The sequence below is a fragment of the Coregonus clupeaformis genome, chromosome 8, assembly GCF_020615455.1.
Source record: "Coregonus clupeaformis isolate EN_2021a chromosome 8, ASM2061545v1, whole genome shotgun sequence".
NCBI lineage: Eukaryota > Metazoa > Chordata > Actinopteri > Salmoniformes > Salmonidae > Coregonus > Coregonus clupeaformis.
The window spans coordinates 12,697,622-12,723,312 of record NC_059199.1 but is presented as its reverse complement, the minus strand read 5'-3'; the positions used below and the strand labels follow the sequence as shown (position 1 = coordinate 12,723,312).

The following is a 25,691-nucleotide window of genomic DNA, read 5'->3' as shown; positions in this document are numbered from 1 at the left end:
CTCAGCTATGGGCGGAGTTTTGGGCCTTGCTTCTGGAATTTGATTGGTTACTTTACCTATAAATAGGGCGGGGTGAAACACTTGTCCAAGCATTCACGCCAACATTTAGTCAAATATTGTTTTTGCCGGGAGCACCCACGGAATTATTTCCAGTGGTCCTCTCATATAAATGCAACCCACGCATAAAACCAAGACACATCATGGACCAATTGCACGACCTGGCTATGCAGACCCAAATGCGCTTTCATAGAGATTCAAACAAATAGCCAAACAAAGCTATTGCATTTCACATCAGGGCAATTATATAACGCGAATCCGTGATTTTTCTCGCAACAAACGCCTTGGACTTGCAATACTAGGCTATATTTTCTAACAGACCGAGATGGATAATCGTTAAACCGTAAAACCGAAAATACCATAGCCTACAATGGATTGGCTTTGATTGGAGGTAGCAGAAGGCGAACTAAAAGTAGGCTACCCGCCATTGGTAAATATGTCTATATTGATTTACTTTAGGCTATAGCCTACCTACAAATAAACCAATAATCCTAAAATTTGAAGGAAATACAGTGGAATAAAGCTGTGGAACTCCGACAGTTGTTGGTCTTTTCAGTGACCAGTGGGCGCTCACTGCATATCTGTTACATTGCATCTATTAAAATAATCGCAAAATGAAACCATATCTGGCACTTGTTACAGTAATCCACTTTATTAATGGATGATGTATCCAAACTCAGTGCACCACCACCATAGCACATAGCATCTTCACACACCCAAATTTGATTGTGCCATATAAATTATTTCAGTAGCCTAACCTACTCGTCATTTTTCTGCATACGGACCAAAAGGCAAGGCACCTGCTTGTTTTTTTGCCCTGCTTTATGATAAACGATTCTAATGATTTATTGATTCGCTTGAACAAAGGAACGAAATATTGTTGTAGGCTACCTGTACGGGATATCAACATGGAAGGTAGGCTCCACAGACAATAGGTAGGCTACCTATGTCAGAGCTGCAATATTATAGTTATTATAAACATATTTCGATAACCTATCCTAGCTGGTAAATGTCTCAAGATGGATGCAGCTGCGCACGGAGATGTGCCTAAAATAGGACATTTCTAGAAAGAAAAACACCTAAACGCGTAATTTGTGCTATTTTCTATTGCAGGAGTAGGATGTTACTAGCGTCGGCCGTGGTGGTATGGGAATGGCTGAACGAGCACGGGCGCTGGCGGCCTTACAGCTCGGCGGTCTCTCACCACATCGAGGCAGTCATCCGCAACGACCCACGGGGTGGTAGTGTTGTCTTAGGCCAGGTGGACACTCGCCTCTCGCCCTACATCGTCGACTTGCATTCCATGCACCAGTTCCGACAAGATACCGGTAAGACGAATGTGATTGACAACGGTGACATAGGCCTATTTGTATTGAGGGAATATAAATTGGCCCTATGCTATTACAGTGTTATTACTGCAGTGAAACCGATGATGTAGCATACGACACAGCAATACAATAGCCTGCACTAGTAATTTAACCCATAAAACCGACATATGGTTTAATGTTTTAAATAACAGCCTTTATGTTATTGTTTGATGCGACATCTTATGCAGACTAGGCTATAGCCTATGTGTGCATGTTCGGTTGCGGACTGTTGTTGTTCACTGAGATTTTTCAAGGCCTTGTTTGTTAACTGCAGTTGCCTTCATTATCCCAAAGCGTTTTTTTCCTTCCCTTGATCATGTGTTTTGAATTTGACAAAACATTATTTCACAAGATTCTGTCAGCATCATCACTGTTATCATATTTCGATTTTGGATCTGGATAACATGGTTAGGGGCAGAAGAGAAACCTAGCCTAGAAATAGCGAGAGGAAGCCAAATTGTGCTATTAATATCTTAAAGTAGCCTGCATCACTTCCATGTTGCTACAGCGGATTTTATGCTCCTTTCCTCCACATCTTGCAAGTGCAGTCCACTCTTGATAAATGCGACGGCTTGGAATACGCCATTACATCATGCAGTAAACAGGAGCATGCTGGTATCTGGAAATAAATATCTGGAAATATATGGAAAGCAACTGAGTTGGGCCTGGAAAACTGCATGCTTAAAAAGTTTGCACTTATTAGGGAGTCCACTTATCATTAGGTCCATGCAATCTTATTCATTGTAATCTAAAAGGAAAAACTGACCCTAAATCAGCGCTCACATACTGAGACACTTGATACATACGGCCCCTGGAATCTACTATGTACATTGAATACATACAGTACAACTGGAGGGTTTTTCAGCTTCTGTGTTCACTACTTCAAAGGCTGTGAGCGTACAGTGTGCCAATACTCAGCGGTTAGTCACTGGTTGTAGTGTGTACGTGGACATCTACAGTGTATGTAGGCCAAAGTTATGCATGAGCTGTTCAGGCCTCTCATTATCAGTATGCAAAACATGATCATGAATAAAGATGAGAAGGCTGAGGGGAAATTGGGGTCGATTTGAGCTTGTCCCCTTGTTTGTGTGAAGTTATACCACATTGATCAGTAGTATGTGTTTTGTTGGAAGCAGTGGGTACACACTACTTTATCACACACTCAGCATGACACATACCCAAACCATGCATACAAATACCTGCAATCCTGGATTGGGTTCACAGTGCAACTGCAAGGCTCACATGATTTCTCATGAGCAGCACATTTCCAAATTCAATCTCTATAAAACTCCTGTATATACGCTACTCTCACCTATGACTGGCTATCTGAATAGAGTGAGTGAAGGTGAAATGCTATCTGAACCTTTCTTCATCCCCAAACCTTCCCTTATATGCCTCTTATTAAGGCTGTTTATGCTATTCTGTAGAATGGTACTGATTGTCTCCAGCCCTCCAGACTTTAGGTGCTGGCAAAGAGAGTCTTCACACATTGAAGTGAGGACAGTATTGGACAACACAAAGGGAAGAACTGTCACATTGGCCAAGACCACCTCCCTCCTCTCAACTTTGGCTGACAAACACTTTTGTGCAGTCTGCCTGCTTCCCAGGCTGGGATAGCTGTGGGGAGAGAGGGGGTAGGCTGCCCCAGTCCCAAAACTAGAGAGCGAGGGAGAGGAGGAGAAGGAGGAGCAGAAGGACGCGAGAGAGATGAATTGCAGAAGTCTGAGGTCATTGAGAGAAGGGGGTAGTTGGGTTGAGTTCAGATTCAATTAAATAAGTACTCTGTTGCATTCCAGGCATTGTTGTGTGTCTAGTATAGTCTCTAAATTGTAATAGACTATACTAAGTATGTATGTTTTTCAAGTATACTTTACGTTCCAACCCAATTGTTTTGAACAACATACTGTATTTATTGATGAATTATATTTATATTAATATTATTAATAATAATAATAATAATATTATTATTATATTGGTTTGTGTCTTCTTAGTTGAAGCTTTCGTTTTCTATTGTAGTGTTGCTTCTCAAGCCGTCTTACACAATTTATTCTCCCAAAATGTAGTCTTCGTTAAAACAAGCAACCAACATTCATTGTCTGCCAGTCATTCTCAATTTAATATTTTGCGAAAAGAAATGAGTAAAACCCAGGATTATTTTGTATTTTTTGTATTTATTAGGAATCCCCATTAGCTGTTGCCAAGGCAGCAGCTACTCTTCCTGGGGTCCAAGCATATTAAAGCACTTACATTACATATAAAACAAAAGATAAAACAGTACATCATATAACATTATTACACCACTACATATCTACAATACAAAATGTTTAATACCACCATACAACAATATCACAATGTGTGCGTATGCATGTGTCTGTACCTTTGTGTGTGTCTCTTCACAGTCCCTGTTGTTCCATAAGGTGTATTTTTACCTGTTTAAAAAAAATCAGATTCTACTGCTTGCATCAGTTACCTTATGTGGAATAGAGTTCCATGTAGTCATGGCTCTATGTAGTACTGTGCGCCTCCCATAGTCTGTTCTGGACTTGGGGACTGTGAAGAGACCTCTGGTGGCATGTCTTGTGGGGTATGCATGGGTGTCTGAGCTGTGTGCTACTATTTTAAACAGACAGCTCGGTACATTCAGCTTGTCAACAACAAGTAGTGATAAAGTAAATCGCTCTTCCACTTTGAGCCATGAGAGATTGACATGCATGTCATTAATGTTAGCTCTCCGTGTACTTTTAAGGGCCAGCCGTGCTGCCCTGTTCTGAGCCAACTGCAATTTTCCCAAGTCCCTCTTTGTGGCACCTGTCCACGCTACTGAACAGTAGTCTAGGTGCGACAAAACTAGGGCCTGTAGGACCTGCCTTGTTGATAGTGTTGTCAGAGTAGAGCTTTATTATGGACAGACTTCTCCCCATTTTAGCTACTGTTGTATCAATATATTTTGACCATGACAGTTTACAATCCAGGGTTACTCCAAGCAGTTTAGTCACCTCAACTTGCTCAATTTCCACATTATTCATTACGAGATGTAGTTGAAGTTTAGGGTTTAGTGAATGATTTGTCCCAAAAAATATTAAGGACTAACTTATTCCTTGCTACCCATTTCGAAACTAACTGCAGCTCTTTGTTAAGTCTTGCAGTTATTTCAGTTGCTGTAGTAGCTGACGTGTATAGTGCTTTACTCAAAGCCAGTGGTATGTCATTAGAAAAAAGTAAGGGGCCTAAACAGCTACCCTGGGGAATTCCTGATTCTACCTGGAATATGTTTGAGAGGCTTCCATTAAAGAACACCCTCTGTGTTCTGTTAGACAAGTAACTCTTTATCCACATTATAGCAGGGGGTGTAAAGCCATAACACATACGTTTTTCCAGCAGCAGACTATGATCGATAATGTCAAAAGCTGCACTGAAGTCTAACAAGACAGTCCCCACAATCATTTTATCATCAATTTCTCTCAGCCAATCATCAGTCATTTGTGTAAGTGCTGTGCTTGTTGAGTGTCCTTCCCTATAAGCGTGCTGAAAGTCTGTTGTCAGTTTGTTTACTGTGAAATAGCATTGTATCTGGTCTAACACAATTTTTCCCCCAGAAGTTTACTAAGGGTTGGTAACAGGCTGATTGGTCGGCTATTTGAGCCAGTAAAGGGGGCTTTACTATTCTTGGGTAGCGGAATGACTTTAGCTTCCCTCTAGGCCTGAGGGCACACACTTTCAAGTAGGCTTAAATTTAAGATGTGGCAAATAGGAGTGGCAATATCGTCCTCAGTCATTTTCCATCCAGATTGTCAGACCCCGGTGGCTTGTCATTGTTGATAGACAAACTGACTTTACGGAATTCAAAAGTACAATTCTTGTCTTTCATAATTTGGTCAGATGTACTTGGATGTGTAGTGTCAGCGTTTGTTACTGGCATGTCATATCTAAGTTTGCTTATCTTGCCAATGAAGAAGTCATTAAAGTAGTTGGCAATATCAGTGGGTTTTGTGATGAATGAGCCATCTGATTCAGTGAATGATGGAGCGGAGTTTGCCTTTTTGCCCAAAATGTCATTTAAGGTGCTCCAAAGCTTTTTACTATCATTCTTTATGTCATTTATATTTGTTTCATAGTGTAGTTTCTTCTTCTTTTTATTCAGTTTAGTCACAGGATTTCTCAATTTGCAGTACATTTGCCAATCGGTTGTTCAGCCAGACCTATTTGCCATCTCTTTTGCCTCATCCCTCTCAACCATACAATTTTTAAATTCCTCAATAATCCACAGGGATTTAACAGTTTTTACAGTCATTTTCTTAATGGGTGCATGCTTATTAGTAACTGAAATAAGCTATTTCATAAATGTGTCAAGTGCAGCATCTGGTTGCTCCTATGGATTTGGATACTGCTTTAAAGGAAATTTCTGCAGCATTACTAAAGATGTGATCAATACATGTTGATGAAATCATTCCTGTGCTGTTTGTAAGTACCCTGGTAGGTTGACTGACCCCCAACAAACGTTTCCTAAACTACTGCCAGTAATGTTGAGACCAGGGTGGGACCCCACAGACTCTTTCCTGAACAGATCAGTAATGTTGAGACCAGGGCGGGACCCACTGACTCCTTCCTGAACAGATCAGTAATGTTGAGACCAGGGCGGGACCCACTGACTCCTTCCTGAACAGATCAGTAATGTTGAGGCCAGGGCGGGACCCACTGACTCCTTCCTCAACAGATCAGTAATGTTGAGACCAGGGTGGGACCCACTGACTCCTTCCTCAACAGATCAGTAATGTTGAGACCAGGGCGGGACCCACTGACTCCTTCCTCAACAGATCAGTAATGTTGAGGCCAGGGCGGGACCCACTGACTCCTTCCTCAACAGATCAGTAATGTTGAGACCAGGGCGGGACCCACTGACTCCTTCCTCAACAGATCAGTAATGTTGAGGCCAGGGCGGGACCCACTGACTCCTTCCTGAACAGATCAGTAATGTTGAGGCCAGGGAGGGACCCACTGACTCCTTCCTGAACAGATCAGCCAAGACAAGAAGTGGTAGCTGAGCAGCTGAAGGTCTGTCAAAGGCTAATCTCGGTTAATCCAGAACTAAAATCTGGCGTAATTTGGTCATTTCTGTTTCCGTACTGTAGTCTGTCCACGAGAGATTAGCCAAAGGTAGACTACCCAACACACGTCCAGAGTTCAAAGGTCAACTGCACCTAGAACATAGATACAGACCGCTCGTCATCAGGAAGTTGCTCTCTGAGCAGAACGGGAGATCAACTGCACCTAGAACATAGATACAGACCGCTCGTCATCAGGAAGTTGCTCTCTGAGCAGAACGGGAGATCAACTGCACCTAGAACATAGATACAGACCGCTCGTCATCAGGAAGTTGCTCTCTGAGCAGAACGGGAGATCAACTGCACCTAGAACATAGATACAGACCACTCGTCATCAGGAAGTTGCTCTCTGAGCAGAACGGGAGATCAACTGCACCTAGAACATAGATACAGACCGCTCGTCATCAGGAAGTTGCTCTCTGAGCAGAATGGGAGATCAACTGTACCTAGAAAATAGATACAGACCGCTCGTCATCAGGAAGTTGCTCTCTGAGTAGAATGGGAGATCAACTGTACCTAGAACATAGATACAGACCGCTCGTCATCAGGAAGTTGCTCTCTGAGCAGAATGGGAAACATCTCAATGATTTGACATGTTCTGGTAGTGAATTCAGGCTACAAGGTAAGATTATCACTGATAAGGCAGGGCAGCCGTGGATTAGGGAGGAGGGAGGAATTCGACCCGAAGTCAGATCAGATGAAGAGAGAAGAAACTTCCACGCCCACGAAGGTTCTAGCATCAGGCAGGGCCATGACTACACCAGCGAGAGGAACCAATGAAGTTCCTGCCTAGCAACAGAGATGTAACTATGTTTAACCCTGGCTCCGTGCTTGTCATGTTGTGATTAACTGTTTAACTTATAGTCTACTAAGTCTAAAAGGATTGAACTATAGTCCACTGAAAAATCCCCAATACCTTCCTGTTTTGGAGGGGGCTGTGTAGTGAGCCACGTTACAATTCCCACCATGTGGGTTAACCCTATTGCCATGTGTAGGGTGTTTGCCTTTCTCGCCAGTGACCCAGGTTCACTTCCCTGCCCCGCTGTTTGCTACAATATTAATATCATAGACTACCTGTTGAACAAAGAGACTCAATAGAATGAGATAAAGGATTTTAGGATAATTTAAATAAGTATCAATTTAGAGTTGTCTTTTGGGTTCAGCCTTGTAGCTGCTTTTATCAATTGGCTGAAATATAACAAATGACATGGCCTCCGAGTTCAGAGATAACCAGTCCCAGTTTAAATCACCATGACAACCATTTCATTATTTCCCCAGTGCAGCAAGGGAATCTAGAGACTCAACCTTTGTACCCAATCACATAGGTTTACAGCAGCTCACAGTTGCAACTTCATTGCTAAGAAGTCAAACTGCTTTGGTTTAGATAAAGACATAGGTCATAATATCTGTAGCAATCAGGGTTGGGCTCAATTCAGAATTTTGGAATTGACTCACTGGTTACAGTTTGACGTTTTTTCTTGAGTGGGCAGCTTGATGAGAGCCAGTCAATATTTAAATCACCCAGAAAATATACTTCTCTGTTGATATCACATACATTATCACACATATTATCCAGATACTGACTGTTAGCACTTGGTGGTCTATAGCTGCTTCCTACAATAATGGGCTTTAGGTGAGGCAGATGAACCTGTAGCCATATTACTTCAACAGTATCTAACATAAGATCGTCTCTAAGCTTTACAGGAATGTGGTTCTGAATATAGACCGCAACACTGCCCCCATTGGCATTTCTGTCTTTTCGTTAGATGTTATAACCATGTATTGCTACCACTGTATCATCAAAGGTATTATCTACAGTTGAAGTCGGAAGTTTACATACACCTTAGCCAAATAAATTTCAACTCAGTTTTTCACAATTCCTGACATTAGGATCACCACTTTATTAAAAAAATGTGAAATGTCAGAATAATAGTAGAGAGAGAGATTTATTTAAGCTTTTATTTCTTTCATCACATTCCCAGTGGGTCAGAAGTTTACATACACTCAATTAGTATTTGGTAGCGTTGCCTTTAAATTGTTTAACTTGGGTCAAACGTTTCGGGTAGCCTTCCACAAGCTTCCCACAATAAGTTGGGTGAATTTTGGCCAATTCCTCCGGACAGAGCTAGTTTAACTGAGTCAGGTTTGTAGGCCTCCTTGCTCGCACACGCTTTTTCAGTTCTGCCCACACATTTTCTATAGGATTGAGGTCAGGGCTTTGTGATGGCCACTCCAATACCTTGACTTTGTTGTCCTTAAGCCATTTTGCCATAACTTTGGAAATATGCTTGGGGTCATTGTCCATTTGGAAGACCCATTTGCGACCAAGCTTTAACTTCCTGACTGATGTCTTGAGATGTTGCTTCAATATATCCACATAATTTTCCTTCCTCATGATGCCATCTATTTTGTGAAGTGCACCAGTCCCTCCTGCAGCAAAGCACCTCACAGCATGATGCTGCCACCCCTGTGCTTCACGGTTGGGATGGTGTTCTTCGGTTTGCAAGCACCCCCCTTTTCCTCCAAACATAACGATGGTCATTATGGCCAAACAGTTCTATTTTTGTTTAATCAGACCAGAGGACATTTCTCCAAAAAGTACGATCTTTGTCCCCATGTGCAGTTGCAAACCGTAGTCTGGCTTTTTTATGGCGGTTTTGGAGCAGTGGCTTCTTCCTTGCTGAGCGGCCTTTCAGGTTATGTCGATATAGGACTCGTTTTACTGTGGATACAGATACTTTTGTACCTCTTTCCTCCAGCATTTTCACAAGGTCCTTTGCTGTTGTTCTGGGATTGATTTGCACTTTTCGCCCCAAAGTACATTCATCTCTAGGAGACAGAACGCGTCTCCTTCCTGAGCGGTATGACAGCTGCGTGGTCCCATGGAGTTTATACTTGCATACAATTGTTTGTACAGATGAATGTGGTACCTTCAGGCATTTGGAAATTGGTCCCAAGGATGAACCAGACTTGTGGAGGTCTACAATTTATTTTCTGAGGTCTTGGCTGATTTCTTTTGATTTTCCCATGATGTCAAGCAAAGAGGCACTGAGTTTGAAGGTAGGCCTTGAAATACATCCACAGGTACACCTCCAATTGACTCAAATGATGTCAATTAGCCTATCAGAAGCTTCTTAAGCCATGACATCATTTTCTGGAATTTTCCAAGCTGTTTAAAGGCAGAGTCAACTTAGTGTATGTAACCTTCTGACCCACTGGAATTGTGATACAGTGAATTATAAGTAAAATAATCTGTCTGTGAACAATTATTGGAAAAATTACTTGTGTCATGCACAAAGTAGATGTCCTAACCGACTTGCCAAAACTATAGTTTGTTAACAAGAAATGTGTGGAGTGGTTGAAAAACGAGTTTTAATGACTCCAACCTAAGTGTATGTAAACTTCCGACTTCAACTGTAAGTGAGTTTCAGAGATAGTCAGAATATGAAAGTCATCTGTTACAAGCAAGTTATTGACTTCATGAACCTTGAAGGCTGCATATGTTAATATGGGCTATTTTTAGCACTTTTCTGGATTGCTTGATTGTTTTTAATGCTTTATTGTGAAGCTTATCAGGAGTAGACTTGCTCATGTTATTTATATTGGAGCTGATAGTGCAGGGTGAGCTGCACACAATGGTCTTCCTTAGAAGTTCTTTAAATCCCAGGTAATAGATGGACAGTTGGTATGGACAGGGCTTTATTGAAAATTCTCAGAGTTTTGTCTCTGGACTCCCTGGGAAAGCAAACATGACCAGCTCTGAGCCCGAACAAGGCCAGCGACAAATCACAATCCAGAACATTGTGGGCTGTTACCAAGGGCAACCTGTTAGCCTGTTTGCCCAAATTCTTAGCGAGCACACACCTATATGTCAAATTTGCTGGTTGTGTAATCTGCTTGTCTGCAACAAATATTACAGCAGGGCCTACAGAACATTCAGCTCATGTAGCTCTGTTGGTCTCAGTCAACAACAAAGCCTAATAAAAAAATGTAATCATTATTTTTCCTTTTCTTTTTTAACTTGAACTGGTCAAATCACATAAAAGTAGAAACACAATCATGTGGCTAGAAAATTACTAGTGATTTGTGTCAATGTACGTCTACTATTGCAGTGTGTTAGTGTAATAATACATGTAATCAGTGTTGTGAACAGTGAGTGTATGACAGGTCTTCTGGAACAGGTCCCTCTTGTTCCCATCTCTGTAGTTCTATGGCGTGACCCTCGTCTTTCTACCGTTACCCCAGGTACCCTCCGACCGGTGCGCCGCAGCTTCTACGACCCCACATCGGCGCCGGGTCAGGGCTGGCTGTGGGAGTGGGAGAACGACACAGGCTCGTGGACGGCCTACGACACGGAGGTGGGCATCGCCATCCAGGCGGCACGCGATCGCCAGCAGCCCTGGCTGGACCTGGCACCGCTGGGCTTCTGCTACCTCATCGACTTCCAGAGCATGACCCAGATCAACGGGCAGACGCAACGTTGCCGCCGCATCCAGCGCCGCTCCGACCTGGCTTACCCACTGGTGTCGGGTCCCCTTCCCAAGTCACACCACGCCTGGGGGCCCGGCCCCGGGGGACTGTTGGGGGTGTCCGGAGTAGGCATGGGGGTGGGGGTGAGCGGGATGGGGAATGGGAACGGTAGCGCCTACCCCAGCGGCGCCCTGCCAGCCTCCGCCATTACCTCCCTGGGCCAGCCCTGTGCCTGTCAGCAATGCATGCTGCTCCTGAGCGTCAAGGCGGGTGCCATGGCAACGGCCCACACCCTGGGCAGGAGGCCACCTCAGAACAAGCCTCCTAGCCCCAAATTGGGTGGGGGTTACTCGGCCATGGGGGGGTCCTACTCGCTGACCCTCCCCCGCCCCCCCTCCTCCATGGGCAGGTCCCTGTCCCCCCACAGGACGTCCGTGGGTGGGGCTAGCGGTGGCTTGGGGGTTGGAGGGGGCGGTGGCTTCGCCCACTCGCTCTCCCTCCTGGGTTCGGCCACTGCTGCCCTGTCCCTCTCCTCTACCCGGCCCCCTCCCCCGCCTCTACCCCCCCTTCCGCCTCCTCCACCTCCTCCGCCCTCCTCCATCGCCTCCAACAGTGCCACTCTTCCCCCCTCCTCTTCCTTCTCCATGGCATCCATGGCTTCCTCTGCCCCTCCGTCGATGCCCGCGCCACCCCCTCCTCCTCTAATCTCCACAGCTGCTTCCTCCTGCACCCCCTCGCCCTCTGCCCGTGTCCTGGGGCCGGTGTCTTCAGCGGCGGCGGCCTGTGCCGCCCCCCTGCCTCCCCGTGCCAGCCTGGCTGGGCTGAGCCGGCCCGCCCTGCAGCGCATCGCCATGGCCCAGTCCAGAGCCCTTATCGCCTCCGGGTGAGTCACTGCTTCAGCTGTTGCTATGTCACTACAATTCACTCAATATTACACCTTATCCTTTTATATGATCAACTATCCAGGTACTATCCCAATACTACACCAGTTAGGTCAGGGACCTCACAATACGATATTATTCAATACTTACAGTAGGCGCCGATACAATATGTATCACAATTTATCACCATTCTATATGTATTTCGATTTGATACTGCGATTTTATTGGGATTTGATGTTCCAAACATATTGTTCACCATATGTCTGCTGCAGAGGGATAAGAGAGAGCCATGAGAAAATGTTGTAATACTGATATCTTCCCTAACACACACAGTTCCCAGGCCTATTCTCATTCCTACAGGCCCCTCTACCCCTTTTAGTGTGACTGTGTGTGTATGTCAGGGTGCGGTCACTGCGGCAACCATTGTGGGCACAGCCGAGGCCTGGTTCCCATTTCCAAAACAATGCTGGGACATGGACAGAGGCAGGGGCTTCTCAGGGCAGGGGGTATGGGGAGAACCCAACGTTGTAGCGACTGGCCCAAGTGTTACCCTGAGAAGCCGAAGCTGCGTGGCTGTACTGTGGTATTGGTTGGGGAGTTGTCCCTGAGAGTGAATGTGACATTGATGTGGGGGTGGGGATGGGGGTGATTTGGAGACATGAGACTTGTTGATAGGGGAAGTTTGGTTGAGGAGGGAGTGGGAAGGGGGGGGGGTGTCAGAGGAAGACGTCTCCAGTCTTGGTGACACAAAGCAGCGTCTTAGTTTGAGATGTGTGCACGGTGCCTGAGGGGCTCGGTTTAGACAACTAACATATTGCTTTCACCAACCCCATCCTTTCAGATTGACAAGGGGCCATTGAGAAGTGTCTAAGGGTAGATGCTATAATGAGCCACTACCCAGTACCCAAGCACATGTGTAAATCGGGAAGGATAGGTTTAAGCAATATGATAATAGCTCCACCTTGGAGCTTCTTCCATTTCACTTTTGCATGTGCCATATTACCTGTCTAATTTTTTCAAATCTGTGGTTGGGGGCGATTTGGGTGCAAGGTAATGTGTGGTATGGGATCCTGGCAAAGGACAACCCAGGTCGTTATTAAAGTGAGGTAGCAGATACTTAGGTAATACACACGTGCAAATAGATAAGTTGTCACCTGAGGATATGCCGACAGGGCGAGTATCAATGTTGACATAGTTACTGGCGCTGTGTGAAGATATGTGTTATTGTGAAAAGAGTGTGAGTGTAGCAATGATCTCCTCTTAGCACTAGAGGGCACTGTTCGCTGAGTGACTAACTCACTGTGAAGAGCTAAGACTTGAAGACAGACAGTAGCTGAAGTCTGGCATCAGAGGCTGAGAGATGTATTCGTGGGTCAGCTATTTGTGGATGCCTAGTTTGTTTAGGGACAAGAATCGCCGATAACTTGCTTATTAATTACTTTTCAATTATCATATAGTTTTATGACAGGGCAGTTTCAGACAGTTTCAGGCCTATTTTGTGGGAGGAAAATGTGATTTCCAGAATAATTAACTTTGAGGGACAGATTCTCCATTCAAAGTGCTTCCAGGACTAGGCTTAATCTGTGTCCAGGACACCGGCCCAAAACGTTAAAATTATTAATGCAATCAACAGTTCATAGCATAGTTGTAAACTCTGCACGTTTGTTTGGCAAGTTTTCCTTGGAAGAAAGTGAAATGAGTGTGTGGGGCGATGACAGATGGTTAAGAAGTGGATTTTCTTCTCATAGGCGTGGTCAACCACGTTAAGAGATTAACCCATGACATTACAGGGTCAACCCCTTTCTCCCCTGTCACGTGTGTGCATGTCAGTGGTCCTGGCAATTGTGTGTGTATTTCCAGGTATCTGTGAACCAGACAGTTGTTTAAGGATCTGACCACAACACATGATTTTAGAGCTTGTGGTTTGTATGTTTCCTATGGCCAGCCTGTGTGTGACTATTCTTGTCATATACAATTGAAGTCGGAAGTTTACATACACCTTAGCCAAATACATTTAAACTCCGTTTTTCACAATTCCTGACATTTAATCCTAGTAAAGATTCCCTGTCTTAGGTCAGTTAGGATCACCACTTTATTTTAAGAATGTGAAATGTCAGAATAATAGTAGAGAGAATGATTTATTTCAGCTTTTATTTCTTTCATCACATTCCCAGTGGGTCAGAAGTTTACATACACGCAATTAGTATTTGGTAGCATTGCCTTTAAATTGTTTAACTTGGGCCAAACGCTTGAATTTTGGCCCATTCCTCCTGACAGAGCTGGTGTAACTGAATCAGGTTTGTAGGCCTCCTTGCTCGCACACGCTTTTTCAGTTCTGCCCACACATTGTCTATAGGATTGAGGTGGACACTCCAATACCTTGACTTTGGTGTCCTTAAGCCATTTTGCCACAACTTTGGAAGTATGCTTGGGGTCTTTGTCCATTTGGAAGACCTTTTTGCGACCAAGCTTTAACTTCCTGACTGATGTCTTGAGATGTTGCTTCAATATATCCACATAATTTTCCTTCCCCATGATGCCATCTATTTTGTGAAGTGCACCAGTCCCTCCTGCAGCAAAGCACCCCCACAGCATGATGCTGCCACGCCTGTGCTTAATGGTTGGGATGGTGTTCTTCGGCTTGCAAGCATCCCCCTTTTTCCTCCAAACATAACGATGGTCATTATGGCCAAACAGTTTAATTTTTGTTTAATCAGACCAGAGGACATTTCTCCAAAAAGTACGATCTTTGTCCCCATGTGCAGTTGCAAACCGTAGTCTGGCTTTTTTATGGTGGTTTTGGAGCAGTGGCTTCTTCCTTGCTGAGCGGCCTTTCAGGTTATGTCGATATAGGACTTGTTTTACTGTGGATATAGATACAGTTGTACCTGTTTCCTCCAGCATCTTCACAAGGTCATTTGCTGTTGTTCTGGGATTGATTTACACTTTTCACACCAAAGTACGCTCATCTCTAGGAGACAGAACGTGTCTCCTTCCTGAGCGGTATGACGGCTGCGTGGTCCCATGGGGTTTATACTTGCGTACTATTGTTTGTACAGATGAACGTGGTACCTTCAGGCATTTGGAAATTGCTCCCAAGGAGGAACCAGACTTGTGGAGGTCTACACATTTTTTTCTGTGGGATTGTCTGATTTCTTTTCATTTTCCCATGAAGTCAAGCAAAGAGGCACTGAGTTTGAAGGTAGGCCTTGAAATACATCCACAGGTACACCTCCAATTGACTCAAATAATGTCAATTAGCCTATCAGAAACTTCTAAAGCCATGACATCATATTCTGGAATTTTCCAAGCTGTTTAAAGGCACAGTCAACTTCTGACCCACTGGAATTGTGATAGAGTGGATTATAAGTGAAATAATCTGTCTGTAAACAATTGTTGGAAAAATTACCGACTTGCCAAAACTATAGTTTGTTAACAAGAAATGTGTGGAGTTGTTGAAAAACAAGTTTTAATGACTCCAACCTAAGTGTATGTCACGATCGTTACATGATGAAGCGGACCAAGGCGCAGCGTGATAAACGTACATATTTTATTGATGTACACCACACGAACGAAACAACAAACGAAATGTGAAGTCCTAGGTTAACACAAACCTTTCGGAACAAGATCCCACAATGACTAGTGAAAACAGGCTGCCTAAGTATGGTTCCCAATCAGAGACAACGAGCTACAGCTGCCTCTGATTGGGAACCACCCTGGCCAACATAGATCTAACCGATCTAGAACGAAAAACCATAGCAAACCAAAACATAGAAAATCCACACCCTGGCTCAACAATTAAGAGTCCCCAGAGCCAGGGCGTGACAGTGTATGTAAACTTCTGACTTCAACTGTAGTTTCTAGAGCTCCTACATTAGCCAGGGATCAAACAAACGTGACTAAACAACATAGTTAACTCCCAAGTCCCAACTCCTCCCCACCTTTTTCACTCTCCCTCCCTCCTTCACTATTTTCCTCTCTCCTCTACCCTTTCTCCACCCTTCCGTATCTCACACCTTGCAGGGTCGCTCCCTGGAACGAGTATGTACCCCAATGTATTTATATCTACTGTTCCAGTTCACAAGGTGCTGTTTCATTCATACATTCGTCAACATGTCACTATTTTAATATGTGTGAGAGAACATTGGGCTAGATAACCCAGACAGTCACTCTTTTACCATACAGAAGGGTGGTGACCCAATGAACTGCATGGTGTTTCCCTAGTGGTCAGCCATCTTAGGGATGCCACCAGACTGGTCCTGTGGAGGAATGGGGTCATTTTTTTGCCTTTTGTAGGTTACTTTGGATAAAGTTAAAAGCGCTATGGCCTACAATTGAAAGTTGATTGAGTGTTTGGACGGTGCAATGAGTGAAAGGTTGACAGACTATTTGAATAGTCCCCTACAGATGCTCAGATGATTAAACAACTATTGTCATTAGATGAATTAGAAGTAATCTACAACTGTTGACATGTAATAGCTAGTTTAATTTCCTCAGCCACTCAAGTTTTAAAATTAGTTGTAATATGTTGCAGCTGATACACTTGATAAATGAAACCAATTGTAATATGGAACATCTACACTAGATCATCTGTAAGGGGTAAGGGGCTTTCCAAATAAAGTGTTACCAAAATGTGGGTATTTTGGGTATGGTGGATGGTAACATATACTCAACGAATGATCCACAGTTGGTCAGTGCAGTGTTGTCTTCATAAACAGAAAGATGCTAAGAAATATCCAAGTTGATGGGCTAACAGTATGTTTCAGTATCTATTTAAAATAATTTGCAAATGTGGATGAACCATGATCGGACTTAATCACCCAAGACCGATCCCAGCCGCTGCTTTATGTCAAGGACTATCCTTCAGTGAAACCCCACAGCATTGCCTAAAGGGTTAGAGTGGGGTGACCCCAGATAATGTCGTTACTCCAGTATGCGCTGGTGTCTGTCTGCCGTGTGGCAGCCTTGCACGGTGACGTGCTAATTGACAGGTAATCTCGGTGTGGTGACATCAACAGAGGGAAATGATCCCTATAAGAGCCAGAGGAAGAAGACGAGACACTCATACACCCTACTGACTGATCTAGAGAGGCGAGGGAGACTGGAGCAGGGAGATACGGCGTATCTGAGGATATACATACTTAACAAGGATTTATTCTTGAGATATGGAAAGGAGAAGGAAGAATTGAGAAAGATTCTAGTTTGGAGAAGCGAAAAGCGTAAAGCGTCTTTGGGATAAAACATTTATTCGTGGCTGAAGGGTTTTGCAGATTCAGCTGGGAAACAAACTCCACAATCAAAGTCAAGATGACCATAATCAAATTCAACACAAAGTGAGTATGGTTTCTGATTGGATCATATTGCGAATAATGTGGAGTCTCATCATGAGAATGATACAGCACAGCAGTCTTTCAGTTGTCTGACAGTGGCTCTATGTTGGATGTGAGTAACTGTAGTAAAGAGAAGACCGTAGGGAATGATGGGCAATTTCAATCCTGAATTCTGTTTCAATTCCTGTCGGTTATATTGGGCATGGAATTTTTCTATAGCAGTGATATATAATTTCTGAGATTATTGGAATTAAAATGAAATTGACCAGCTGGCCAACTCTGCAAAGGGTTCTAATTCCTGTTGATAAATATTCAGAAGTTTCACAACCTTCTATGCGCTGAACAATAAAGCAGTGCTGGCTCAGGTTAGGGTTGTTGTTTTCAGTCATGGCTCAGACAACTAAGGGAGTACTGGTTGGCGCAGTGACATGTCAACATGGTGCTATTCTGGTCCGTGTGCCACTTAGCCTTTGTGTCTAAAACGTGACTTGGTAAAAGCTTTTGACTTGCTAACAAGACGCGACCCTTGACACAGCAAACAGCAGACGCTATGGTCACCTGTGCATTTCCCACCTGCAGTTTACCTATGACACAGCAATTAGTGTGCCTAATCCCCATCCAGATGTGTGTGATTGTGTGTGGTGTGTGTTTGTGTCTGCTAGGTGTGTGTTATGAAGTGGTGTTTAACCCTAGTGTGTGTTTTGTGTTTCAGAGTCCCAACGGTTCCTGTGAAGAACCTCAATGGATCCAGCCCTGTCCACCCTGCATTGGCAGGTAGGAACAGCCATTAAGTCACTATCAAAATAATATAAACAACAAGCCTAGTTTCCTAGTTGCGCTATTAAGGAAATGCCAGTGTCTAAATTCATTTTCACTCTTCTTAGTTGCTAGGCCTATTTTAGTCAATCAACGGTCACTTTATCTAACAACGATAGACAGTGTTACAGAGAATCAGGCTTCATTTGTTAATTAATGTGACCCACATATGGTCAATGAGAGTAGCTTCTGATGGATGAGACAGTGTCTAGACAGTGTCAATAGACATTGATGGAGAAGTGGTCTCACTGCTCCCTCTGCTGGTTGTCTCTAGGTATTACAGGGATCCTGATGAGCGCCGCAGGACTTCCTGTCTGTCTGACCCGCCCCCCCAAGCTGGTGCTCCACCCCCCGCCCGTCAGCAAGAGTGACATCAAGCCCGTCCCCGGCCTCGGCCACTGCTGCCGCAAGACCACCAAGAAGCAGGCCCGCAAAGGTGGGTGTAGCACCCACACACACACACACACACACACACACACGCGCACACACACACACACACACACCGGCATAGGACATTTGTGAAAATCTCTCTCTCGTCCATTCCTCCCTTTCTCTCAGGCAAGACCCCTGAGGAAGTAGTGAAGAGGTACCTTCAGAAGGTCCGCAGCCCCCCAGAGGAGGATTGCACTATCTGCATGGAGGCCCTGCCTGGGCCCTCTGGCTACAAAGGCCCCGGTGTTGGGGGCATCCAGCGGGCAGAGTCGGTGGGTCGCCTGGCCCAGTGTGGGCACCAGTACCACCTACAGTGTCTGGTGGCCATGTACAACAACGGCAACAAGGACGGCAGCCTTCAGTGCCCCACCTGCAAGACCATCTACGGCGTGAAGACGGGCAACCAGCCGCCTGGCAAGATGGAGTACCACGTTATCCCCCATTCGCTGCCCGGCCACCCCGACTGCAAGACCATCCGCATCATCTACAACATCCCACCAGGCATCCAGGTAACAGCCTTACTCTTATCCACATCTGATGTTCTGTAAATCATGATGTTGAGCATCATTTTCAATACACTCCATAGTACTTAGGAAGAACGACTGTACATGTCACTTGTTTACATTCTAATAGTGACCTTTCACCTTTCCCAGGGCCCTGAGCACCCGAACTCAGGCAAGCCCTTCACCGCCCGGGGATTCCCCCGACACTGCTACCTCCCTGACAGCGAGAAGGGACGCAAGGTAAACACCAGCCTACTTCCTGTTTACTGTTTAACTTCTTGTTTACTAGTTTACTCAGTTGTACCGGTTTGCTGTTAATGAAATGACTGGACTATGTGGCTAACTAACTTCCTCCCTCTCTCTCTTGCTCTCTCTCTCTCCGTCTCTTTCTACCCCCTTTCTCCCCATCCCTCTCCCCCCCAGGTACTGAGGCTGCTGCTTGTGGCGTGGGACCGCCGGCTCATCTTCTCAGTGGGCACATCCAGCACCACGGGCGAGTCGGACACAGTCATCTGGAACGAGGTGCACCACAAGACGGAGTTCGGCTCCAACCTGACGGGCCACGGCTACCCCGACCCCGGCCACCTGGACAACGTTCTGGAGGAGCTTAAGGCCCAGGGGATCACCGAGGAGGAGTGCCTACCCAGAGACTGAGCTAAAGACGGGCCGACAGGGAAACAGCAACAGAGAGACTTGTCTGACTCTGGAGGCCAGAGTTAAAACAATGAACACACAGAGTCAGAGAGACAAAGGGATGGAGAGGGAGAGTTATAGACATATGAATATGTTTTAAAAAAGAGAAGTACAGAAATGAACACAGATGGTACAATTGTGACACCCACAGAAACAGACAGCCTGAAAGACAGCATACGAGAAAAAATGAATGAACCGATGAACAGATGAGCCAAGAAAAATAAGCAACGGGACATTAAACAAATAGAGAAACAGACAAATAGACTGTCTGGCTCTAGTTTCTAGGGACACTAGCTGAGATACGACATTAGAAACCCTCTGAACAGGTGGGCTGTGGGTCGGCACCGCTGCATGGGTCAGTTGTATGATGGAATGTTTTTGTTTTTTTATTTCTGCTACAGTAATGGGGCTGTCACAAAATGTAATTCAGTGAGAGGTTTGAGGCCACTGTGCTCAGTGTTGGACAGAAGCTGTCGTTTATACCCTGAGAGTTCGACAAGAATGTACTGAATCTTAATTGGTCCATTTTAATTCAATGGTGTACCAGGTTTACCAGAGCGTCTGTAAGTGGTAGGATGAGCACTAAAAATGGGTATTAAAGGGAATATGCTAAATAGGGTATTGAATGTAAGAGGGTAAAAAGAGAAGGAAAGAGAGAATAAAAGGCTTAAAGTATTAGACCATTGGCAGCATAGTAATACATCTCTCGTTACAGAAAATGTAACCTAACATAGCAGGCGTAAAATAATCATCTGAGCGGCGTTTCTTTCTTTCTGGTCCTGACAAGAAAATAAAAAACTGCTGGGGGATTTTCTCTTCTGAATCTGCACTGTTGAACCAAAGACAGTTAGCTCTGTGATGTCGCCTTGTTAACGTCCAAAAGCAGAAGTCCGGCTCTATTTCCATTTCCTATGAAAATTGGATGCATCCGGTTGTTTCCACCCCACTGAGGGTGCAGAAAACTTTACAGAGAACTTTCAAAATATCTCAAGTTTATGACTGGATATGTGTGAGCATGAGTGTTTACTGCCCTCTAGTGGTACTTATTGAAAATACATTCCCTTTTCCTCTCTAGGTTCTTGTCGGTATTTTATTAATTGCTGTACCATTTTGAAAATGCATTGTTGTACATTTTAAATAGTTGATATATATATTGGCTCAGTTGAGTTGAGTATAATTTTTACATTCCATTTTGTTCTTAATTTTTAACATTGTATGTTGTCTATTTGATTGCCAGAGCATTATTTTCTATATGTGGCATTGTAAGGAGATGAGTCAAGCTTGAGTCTTCTCAGGAGGGCTCATGGATATTATGAGCCACAATGAGTGTGTTTAAACGTTTTTACTGGACATCGATTTTAGACTCATCCGTTGCCAATCAGTATAAATGATTGGGGAACCCTCTCGATGGGGTGGGTGAGCCTAAATGTACCAAATAAGAGTCCTCCTCAGACCATGGGTGCATCTCAATAGTCTTGTGTAGCTTCCTCTCCTATTCTTTCACATCAATGCAGATGAAGGAACAGGAATGGAAAAAAGGCCACTTTGGACTATTGAGATGCACCCCAGAAGGAATGAAGTCAGATATAAAGCTATGATTGGACCTGCCACCAGAGGTCAGATTTGCACTGCACAGGGCATACTCTCTTTTTTTCCTTCAGTCAAAAGGAAACATGGAAAAGTTAGATATAACTTAAGGTCAAAACTAACAGTTAAAACTACTTTGGGTTTCATTGTATTTTCTTTGTTTTGGACACCAGCCTCATTCAGCTCTGAGGAAAGTGAACCTTCTATTGGTACGAGGTACAATTTGAAAGATTTGCTCTGTTGTCAATCTAACCTGTGGTCAAACTGTCCAGTCGGTTTGTGTTAGGTCCATGACGGACCTGCTTATAAAGCGGTACTATTGAAAATATTTATCAGTATGTGTTAACATACAATGTTAGGCCAACATTTATACTTTATATACTTTCTGTATGCACTGGATGTATGTGTTAATGTACACAACTTTACATAAAAATATTTTTTAAGGTAAGAGTATAACATAACTGTACACTTAATACCTCCTTTATTTAATGTGCTCTCTATTTTTTAATCGTTTGTATCAAATTAAGTTCAAACAATTCAAAACCACTATTTTTTCACTTAGAGGTATTGTTTAGCCACATTTAAAGCTGTGAGACTACATGAAGCCTACATACCCATCACAGCCTATATACCCATTCTACTTTGTGAGTAGGGGTACTGCATTTAGTACGTCATGTGACCTTGTAGCCCCTCCAATGACTCCTGCAGCTGGATTGGGAAATGTAGGACTTTATGTAGTCAGTCACGTTTTATGTCAGTTCTTTTAATGCTCAGTTTAATACATATCATTTTCTTTCCTAGGCACATGTCCGTCAATGGGAATAAAACAATGGTTGAAAGCTCATTAACACTTTGTTTTTAAAAAACTGTTCATAAAACCTCTGTAAAAGTTGTAATGGCGAGAATGAATGACGTGGAGACATCTATGATGGCAGAGAAAGTAGTAACATGTATAAAAAAATTAAAAAACAGTAACAGTGGGACTATTAAATGAACATGACTATTATGATAACGGTGTTGGTATCTTTTCATGTGTGGGTGTGTGACATTAAGGGTTTCCCTATTGCCCGGGGCAAGTAAACTAAGCAGTTGGTCAAGGCGGGCAATTATTTTACTGAAACAACCAAACTGCAAGAATTCCAGTAGCCTTAACCTGATCTCTCTGGTTCCTCACCATTGTTAAAGTGAAAGATGGCCAATTTATGGTATTTCTGCGTGTAAACATGTTTGGGCAAGTGACCATTTTCAGGCAACCAAAAAATACTCCTGACTTGCCTGATGGCAAATGCCTTTCAGAATACAGTAATTCTTCATTCCCCCCATTTTTTTCTCTCTTTTATTTTTCTTTATTTTTTTACAAAGAATAAAGTAAATCTATTAGTGTTCGAAGGTTCTTCTCCAGATTAGTCACAGTCTATTACATCAGTCTAACCATGCGAAACCATGAGGGACAGTTCATCTCTAGATTAGTCTGTGCTCTGGATTAGTTGTCTGGATTATGTCCACTTTAAGGAATGAGACAAACCATATACAGTAGCATGAGTAGCCAATTAGATTAAACAATGACTGTTGAATTTCTGCTCTTCTTTTAGTTGCTAGGCAAATGTGTAGCACAGTAGCCAACACACCTACTGGCATATGGCAGTCACTGTAGACTACCAGACAGTTGCTATATATCACTGTGCGGTTATGAGAGGGCTTTTGTGCCACAAAGTGCAATTTCTGGCCAATTAAGTCCAATTTCTGATTAGGTTTTGATCTATTTGACAGGCTCGAGCTGCTTGAATACATTTGCAGACATGCAGACGGTCAAGAGGTATAAGTAGATTAACATAGTCTGTGTCTGTGAAATGGCTATGGTTGGAATATGCTCCAAATTCATAAGGATTCTATGAGGTTTGCCATTGTTGGAAGTCTTGGAGTTCAATTTTTCAGACTTTTTTCCCAATATGACATAACAACACGTTTTGATTATTGTACAGGGTTAATTTGACGAATCAAGTGAGAACAAAGCCCTGGCACCACCAAGCTACTAGAAGCATAATCCTTAGAACCCCAAGAGGGGTCTCTTGAAACATCCAAGTTTAAAATTTTACAAATTATGTAATTATATATATTGAACAAAAATAAAAACGCAACATGCAACAATTTGACTTGACTCATCTCCTTACAATTTCAACAATTTGACTGAGTTACAGTTCATATAATCAGTCAATTGAAATAAATTCATTAGGCCCTAATCTATACATTTCACAGGACTGGGCAGGGGCGCAGCCATGGATGGGCATGGGAGGGCATAGGCCCACCCACTTGGGCGCCAGGCCCACCCACTGGGGAGCCTTTTACCCACAAAAGGGCTTTATCCTCAGTTTCATCAGCTGTCCGGGTGGCTGGTCTCAGACGATCCCGCAGGTGAAGAAGCCAGATGTGGAGGTCCTGGGCTGGCGTGGTTACACGTTGTCTGCGGTTGTGAGGCCGGTTGGACATACTGCCAAATTCTCTACAACAACGTTGGAGAGAAATGAACATTCAATTCTCTGGCAACAGCTCTGGTGGACATTCCTGCAGTCGGCATGCCAATTGCACGCTTCCTCAAAACTTGAGATATCTGTGGCATTGTGTTGTGTGACAAAACTGCACATTTTAGAGTGGCCTTTTATTGTCCACAGCACAAGGTGCACCTGTGTGATGATCATACTGTTTAATCAGCTTCTTGATATGCCACACCTGTCAGGTGGATGGATTATCTTGGCAAAGGAGAAATGCTCACTAACAGGGATGTAAACAAATTTGTGCACAAAATTTGAGATAAATAAGCTTTTTGTGCATATAGAACATTTCTGGGATCTTTTATGTCAGCTCATGAAACATGGGACCAACACTTTACATGTTGCATTTATATTTTTGTTCTGTATAGATCTAGAAATACATTTGAAGCAAGGTTTGTTCTTCTACCATCTTTTGCCACTTCAGGACAGACATCAATATGTCATGTTTTGTGGTCCTGTGTGGCTTAAATCAAATCAAATCAAATCAAATTGTATTTGTCACATACACGTGTTTAGCAGATGTTATAGCGGGTGTAGCGAAATGCTTGTGCTTAGCAACGATCATGGGTTCAACTCCCACATGGAACACATACAAAAAAATGTATGCACTCAATTTACTGTAAGTTGCTTTGGATGAAGGTGTCTGGTAAGTGACTTAACATAAGCCTCTAGTTCTCTGTCCATTTCAATAATGGAGGTTTTCTATAGGTAAGTGACAGCAGTGATGGATTGTGAGAAGCTGCCAGTGTTATGGCATGATTGAACGTCTGTCAGTTTCTATGGAGCAGATGGAACACGAGGTGTAATGAGGGCAAAACTGTGTTAAGACAGAGTGACAGAAAAGGGTCACTAATAAAGACAAAGTGATGGTAAGTCACAGATGGATCCGGCTATTAGTGGCATTATAATCTCTTCCGACTTCAATGAGGCCCCTTCTTGGAAATGTAGGGATTGTTTGGGAGTGTTTTCACATGTAGCCCTCTTTAAAAGCGAACTCCAAGATGAGACAATGATAAGAATTCAGTTCTCTATGTTGGAGATCTCAGTAGGCTATCATCCAAACAGACACTATTATGTTCATGTTGTCTACAGAGTGTTTTATGTAAACTAGCATTGAAACCTAACATTGACTACAGTATAATGGCTCGTATCCATCAGTGCACTCTGTTTTGTAGGCCCGGGACGATACCAGTATTGCGATATTTGTTCCATGGCAAAAATGAAAACACAAAGCAGACCAAACTCAGACCAAAAACCTCCTGTATGTAAAATATTGTGTGCTATAGCTTGGGAAATAAATGTGACTCTGGATGACCACATAATGATGTTTGCTTCCAACATTAGGTCTGTTCTAATAAAGAAGTTAAATCCGCTAGAGAGAGAACCTGAGAGAAAGAGAGAGAGAGAAAGGGAGGGAGGGAGAGACATTGTAAATACCACCAATATGTATCTGTTTATTTACTGTATCTTCCCCCACTATTCGTACTACAACTATTTGCACATTGCTAAAACACTGATAATATAACATTTGATATGTCTATATTTTTTCAACCTTTTTGAGTGCAATGTTTACTGTTAATTTCTAATCGGTTTTTGTTGATGTTAAATTTATTCTCACTTTTGTTTATTGTTTATTTCACTTGCTTTGGCAATGTAAACATATGTTTCTCATGCCAATAAAGCCACTTTGAAATTAATTTAATTGAGAGCGAGAAAGAGAGAGAGAGAGAATTCAACATCCTAATTAGCATCTGGCAAAAAATACTTGAATCAGTTATATAACTTTGATGTCTGGGATCTGCTCACCAACCAATAATTCACAAAATGGGACAAACACCAAATTGAGACTGCATGCAGAATTCTGCAAAAACATCCTCTGTATCTAACGTAAAACACCAAATAAT

At 43.3% G+C, this 25,691-nt stretch overlaps 1 protein-coding gene across 3 annotated transcripts; it reads left to right on the top strand.

Moving 5' to 3' along the window:
- Window positions 1-105: 105 nt before the first annotated feature.
- On the top strand, window positions 106-22,551 carry LOC121571150 (E3 ubiquitin-protein ligase DTX4-like). 3 transcript variants are annotated; one of them, XM_045221798.1, is made up of 8 exons: window positions 106-487; window positions 1,171-1,385; window positions 10,772-11,879; window positions 17,920-17,981; window positions 18,298-18,459; window positions 18,582-18,964; window positions 19,109-19,198; window positions 19,382-22,551. In XM_045221798.1, the coding sequence occupies exons 2-8, from the start codon at window positions 1,178-1,180 to the stop codon at window positions 19,610-19,612; spliced, it is 2,244 nt and encodes a 747-aa protein (XP_045077733.1). In that variant the 5' UTR covers window positions 106-487; window positions 1,171-1,177; the 3' UTR covers window positions 19,613-22,551. The 3 variants fall into 3 exon arrangements, with proteins under 3 accessions (XP_045077733.1, XP_045077731.1, XP_045077732.1); XM_045221796.1 differs by having other exon boundaries at window positions 106-972; XM_045221797.1 differs by having other exon boundaries at window positions 106-992.
- Window positions 22,552-25,691: the final 3,140 nt, after the last annotated feature.